This window comes from Leopardus geoffroyi, chromosome B2 (genome assembly GCF_018350155.1).
Source record: "Leopardus geoffroyi isolate Oge1 chromosome B2, O.geoffroyi_Oge1_pat1.0, whole genome shotgun sequence".
Lineage (NCBI taxonomy): Eukaryota > Metazoa > Chordata > Mammalia > Carnivora > Felidae > Leopardus > Leopardus geoffroyi.
In genome coordinates this window covers 247803-253658 of record NC_059332.1, presented here as the reverse complement: position 1 = coordinate 253658, position 5856 = coordinate 247803, and the positions used below count along the sequence as shown (strand labels likewise).

The window sequence follows — 5856 nt, the reverse complement described above, 5'->3', positions numbered from 1 at the left end:
CCCAGGGTCCTAACGGAATTAATAAGCTCTTTCTCTCCATGGGATGGGAGTCACGCAATCTCTTGCTCCAGCACCATATCAACCCTTCTCCCTCCTGTGATGCAGAAACAGCCAACCTTCCCCAAGCCTCAGAGCAAAGGCTGGTGGCAAGGAGGGGCTCTGACCTGTGTGGCCTCACCTTCCCTCTAGGGGTGTGACACGTGGCCCCTGCAGCCAGCCCACTTGGGTTCAGATGCCAGCTCTTGTGCTCACCAACTGCATTGTCTGAGGCAAACGATGTAAACTTCCTCTGCTTCAGTTTCCTCCTGTTAAAGAGAGGGGCACATAGGGTAGGAGGGTGATTACAGGCAAGCTGGTGAAGGGCTGGCCACCAGCTAGGTTGGGGGAGACAGAGCCTCCGTTTGAAGGGCTGGCCAATTTCTGTGGTGTAGACATTCCCGCCATGGCTGGCCCACTCTTCTCACCAAATTCCCCGCACTGCACAGTCCAGCGCTGGCACACGACACGGGCCTGGTGGGAAGCTGTAGCAACCCTGCAAAGACCAGAGACCACCGTGCCCGAAGGTCCAGTACCCTTGGCGTCCACGTGAAGACACCGGTTAAGAGTTTGTCGTCACCGCAGCAGAGGGGAGTTTCAGCGCTCCTGAGGGTAAGTGGGAAGTGTGCTCTCCTGGGAGAGGGTAGTTTGGACACGCCCTCAATAGCAGAGTCCAGATCCCACTGCGCTGGCACCTGTGGCCTAGTGACCTCAGCCAAGTTTCTTAACCTCTGAAACAATTTACTTCTTGGTAGAAGTGAATAAGAGGATCTTCTTGGCAGGGTTTCTGCGAGAACTGGGTGGGTGGGCCGCTTGAGACACAAAGGAAGGACTGAGCACACGGCAGGTATGGTAGCAAGTAGGAATCTGTGGGCTCTCACTCACTGCTCTCAGTGGGCTCCCCAGCCCAGGCCCTGGCTCCCAGCGCAGGGCTCACACTCGTGGGGCCAAAGAAATGAGGCAATGCAAAAACCATTGGATGAATGTGAGGGGAGAAGAGCCAGGAACAAAATGGCAGATGAGAGATAGTGGAGAAGACAAAGATTGGGGGAGGAAAGACAAGGTCCCTAAGGGAGAGGCCAGCTAAAGAGATTCAGGAAGAAGAAAGGGGAGCATGGAGAGGCCAAGAGGATGAGGATGAGGATGAGGAGTTCAGAAATGAAAATGAGTTGATTAAGACAATGGCTGGTGGGGGACAACAGAGGCGGGGCTACCATTCAGGGTACAGGACTTGTGAGTCACAAAGAAGTAAAGGGGGTGACTGCCCATTGTCAAGTTCTTCTCTGCCGGGAGATACTCTTGCACACCTGGTGAACATATTATAAACCATGAAGTTGCATGCTTTAAATGGGCAACTGTATAAATATATCTCCACAGAAGAAAACAAAGGAATGGCTCATTAGAGATTCAGCGTGGTGTTTGCATCTGGGCGTGGGCACACTTGGAACATTTGCTCAGTTCTGTAACCTAGTTGCTGGTTGACTTTCTTACTCATTGAACTGTAGACATGTGCTTACTCACACTTTCTTGAATATATAAAAATATGGAAAAAAATTTAAATATGTCCTATAAGAATGATGACAGAAAAAGAAGAAAACCAGGTATGACACAGAAACAGAAACATCCAGAAGATGTACAGCAGGCTGGGAACCAGTGTGAGGAGATGTGGAGGCTGCCCTGCCCTCCCCCTCCCTGAGTGTGGAGGTCACCTAAGGCCAGGAACCCCTGAGTACTTGTCTCTCAACTGCCCCTAGCTACAGCCTCCTGCCCCATCTCTGAGTCAGCCTTCTATGCCCCAATACTCCTCTTTTCTATAGAGGAAACAATCAGCTCCTCTAGGAAGCTTTCCCTGATATATCCACCCAAAGTGATCTTTCACCTTATTACAGACCCTATTCCCTCATTCACTCAGTATGTTGGAATTACTGACCTTTATATTTTTCAAAATGTTTATTCATTTATTTTTGTAAGGGGAGGAGTGGGAGTGAGGGGCAGAGAGAGAGGGAGACAGAGAATCCCAAGTGCCCTGGTATTACTGAACTTTAGAGCTTGGGGTCTCATCAAGATAAAAAGCTTCTGCACAGTGAAGGAAACAATCAACAAAATAAAGGGCAACCAACAGAATGGGAGAAGATATTTGCAAATGATGTATCAGATAAAGGGTTGGTATCCAAAATCTGTAAAGAACTTATCAAACTTAACACCCAAGAAACAAATAATTCAGTGAAGAAGTGGGCAGAAGACATGAATAGACATTTCTCTAAAGAAGACATCCAGATGGCCAACCAACACATGAAGAAAATGCTCAACATCACTCCTCATCAGGGAAATACAAATCAAGACCACAATGAGATACCACCTCACACCTGTCAGAATGGCTAACGTTAACAACTCAGGCAACAACAGATAATGGTGAGGATGTGGATAAAGAGGAACCCTCTTGCACTGCTGGTCGAATGCAAACTGGTGCAGCCGCTCTGGAAAACAGTGTGGAGGTTCCTCAAAAAATTAACAATAGATCTACCCTATGACCCAGCAATAGCACTGCTAGGAATTTACCCAAGGGATACAGGAGTGCTGATTCATAGGGGCACTTGTACCCCAATGTTTACAGCAGCACTTTCAACCATAGCCAAATTATGGAAAGAGCCTAAATGTCCATCAACTGATGAATGGATAAAGAAATTGTGGTTTATAAATACAATGGAACACTACTTGGCGACGAGAAAGAATGAAATCCTGCCATTTGCAGCAACGTGGATGGACCTGGAGTGTATTATGCTGAGTGAAACAAGTCAGTGAGAGAAAGATATCATATGTTTTCACTCGTATGTGGATCTTGAGAAACTTAACAGAAGACCATGGGGGAGGGGGCAAAATAGTTACAAACAGAGAGGGAGGGAGACAAACCATAAGAGACTCTTGGATACAGAGAACGAACTGAGGGTTCGTGGGGGTGGGGGAGAGGGAAGAGAGGGCAAAGTGGGTGATGGGCAGGGAGGAGGGCACCTGTTGGGATGAGCACTGGGTGTTGTATGGAAGCCATGAGCCACGGAAATCTACGCCAAAAACGAAGGGCACACTTTACACACTGTATGTTAGCCAATTTGACAATAAATTCTAATTTTTAAAAAGCTTGGAGTCTTTGATAATGTTTCTGTGATATTGATGACGATTTAAATGTGCTTGTGGCTTGCGTCCTGCCTGTGAGCGGCTCAGGGCAGTGACAGACCCGTCTGTGAACCGGGTCGTTAGCCACAAAGGGAAGACCTCTCTCCTAGATACAACCTCGGTCCTTGACGAGCCCCCTCTCCCCCCCCCACCCCCGCTCCACCCCTGCAAGGAGGACGCACGGATTATAAGCAGCCCCACAAAATTCCTCTGACAAATAGAGAAATGATCCACTCCACAGACATAGCTTATAACCCGAAAATCCACTCAAAACACACATGACTTTGCTGGTTCTTCTGGCAAATGCGCAGGGAGGACACAGCTCCCCCAGCAGCACTCAGAGCACAGGGGCGCCAAGGGCACGCAGTGCTGGAAATTTCCACTAGCCTCCTTCACCGGCAGCCCGCCAGCCCCAGACCCCGTTCGAAGTTCCACCCCTCCTTCGGGACGCCCCGTCCCGCCGCCCCCTCCCTGTGCCCCTCCTCCGAGATGCCTCACCACCGTGCACTCTCCTCCAGGATGCCCGCTCCCCCACCTCCGCGCGTCCCTCCTCCAGGACGCCCCACCGACCTGGGGCACCTGCCAGACCAGGGGAGTTCCGTCCAGTCGGGACAGGAACCGGCCGTGCCAGCAAGAGCTCCCCGGGGGACTTCTCTGCACACCCAGGGCCCAAAGGAACCCCCTGTGCAGACCCAGGGGGGCAGCACCCATCAGCCTGGCAGTGCAGGCCCCCAGGCTGCACGCCCTGAACTTCTCCTTAGATCTATGCTTCAGCGCAAGCTGCACCGCCCAGATGCGGCCCACCTGGGGCGAAGACCACCAGCCTCCTGGGCTGCCCGTTCCTGGGGACCACGGAGTGCGTCGTCCTCACACTGATGGCCTTTGACCGCTACGTGGCGGTCCGCTGGCCCCTGCACCATGCTACCCCTGCCTGAGCCCGCAGCTGGCGGCCACCACCTGGGCCACTGGCCTGGCGGAGTCAGCGGTCCTGACACCACCCCCTCTCTGTCCGCTCTTGTGTCCCCACCGGCAGGTGGGTGATATTTTTGCGTGAGGTCCCGGCTCTGATTGCACTGTCCCGCGGAAACGCCACTTCCGGTGAGATGCAGCTGGCTGTCGTGGTCACTCACTGCCCCTGCCCGAGCAGTGCTCAGGTCGAGTCTGTCATAGGGTGGAAGAAGGCGTTCCGGATGCACCCCTCCCACCTCGCAGTGGTCACCCTCTTACGACTCAGTCATTACTGTCTATCTGCAGCCCCCAAATCCCGACGTTCAGCAAAGGGGCAAGTTGTCCAGTCTCTGCTATGCGGCAGGCACTCCAGCACTTAACAACCCTCTTGTTCACACCCTGAGGAACAGAGGGGTAAAGGGGGCACTTGGGACGCTGCTTGGGAGGCGCAGGGACCCAAGGGAGCGCTGAGAGCTGCCTGGGTGCTTTCCAGTCCCCAGGGAATCCGCCTGCTTCTGTGGGGATGCCTTGCGCCCCACACCACGCCCTCCTCACCCACGACGCCACAGGGGTGGGCAGTAGCTGTGTGTGTGTGTGTGTGTGTGTGCACCCTGCGTGTGTCCGTCTGTGTGTGCGTGTCCGTCTGTGTGCGTGTGCATCTGTGTGTCCATCTCTCTGTGTGCGTGTCCGTCTGTCGTGTCCGTCTGCGCGCCATGTGTGTAAGGTAGAGATGGAACACCTGCTCAGAAGGCACACACCTCCATGCGAGGTGAGACTATAGGAACCATCATGTATCCGTCCTCCGTCCTGGACTGTCCCCATCTCCACACCATGTGCCTGGATCACCGGTCACGTCACGGCTTCACCCCCGTGTCTGATCCCTGCCACATCATTTTGCTTCTCCCTCAAGTTGTTTCCACTTCTTTATGTGTGTTTGATATTTTCCATCCATTTCACCCTCTCAGATGACAGCAGAACAGGGGAGCCTCAAGCTCTGAAACCAGCCCAGGAACACGCAGCTGACACCTAAGACCCAGGCCCCGCAACCTCTCAAAGGCACTCCAATGTCACAGCCTCCTTAGGCCTGGGCCAGATGAAGCCCATACGCCAAGCGGGGGTGGTCACCTGGGCACCTGCACCCCGCTCCCAATGCCCATGGGTTACCTGGGCACCAGCATTTCTCCCCCGCCCCCCCTTCTCCTCCCCCCCCCCCCCGGGGCCACGGGTCACCTGGGTACCTGCATTCCCCACCCCACACCCACACCCCCACCCCCGCCACTCCCAGTGCCCAGGGGCCCTGCCCGGATCCGCAGGCCAACCTGCAGAACCCCCAGAGCCCTGGCCGCGCGGAGGCGAGGGACCGTTTGCACAACGCGGGCTCTGGCGCCCTCTGCCGGCTTCACTCGGCACTGCGCCTGACGTCGGGGGAGGGACCTACCTACCTGAGGAAAGGTGTGTACAATACACACCCGTACACATTTCAGGTACCATTTAAAGTAATTTACACATATTAACGCATCAATCCCTGTCACAACACCACGAAGCAGATACTAGCTTTTTCAAATGCACAAACTAAGAAAGATATTTTGGGGCGCCTGGATGGCTCAGTCATTTGAGAATCCAACTCTTGATTTCCACTCAGGTCATGATCTCAGGGTTCATGAGATCGAGTCCACCATCAGGCTCTTCGCTGATGATGCA

The 5856-nt window shown here is 53.7% G+C and overlaps 1 protein-coding gene across 1 annotated transcript; it reads left to right on the top strand.

The window, feature by feature from the left end:
* The first annotated feature begins 442 nt into the window (after positions 1-442).
* Positions 443-4626, top strand: LOC123609372 (olfactory receptor 2H1). The gene is given in 5 exon segments (XM_045500389.1): positions 443-568; positions 3969-4128; positions 4131-4249; positions 4251-4429; positions 4431-4626. Coding segments are annotated over 5 exon segments (780 nt in total).
* Positions 4627-5856: the final 1230 nt, after the last annotated feature.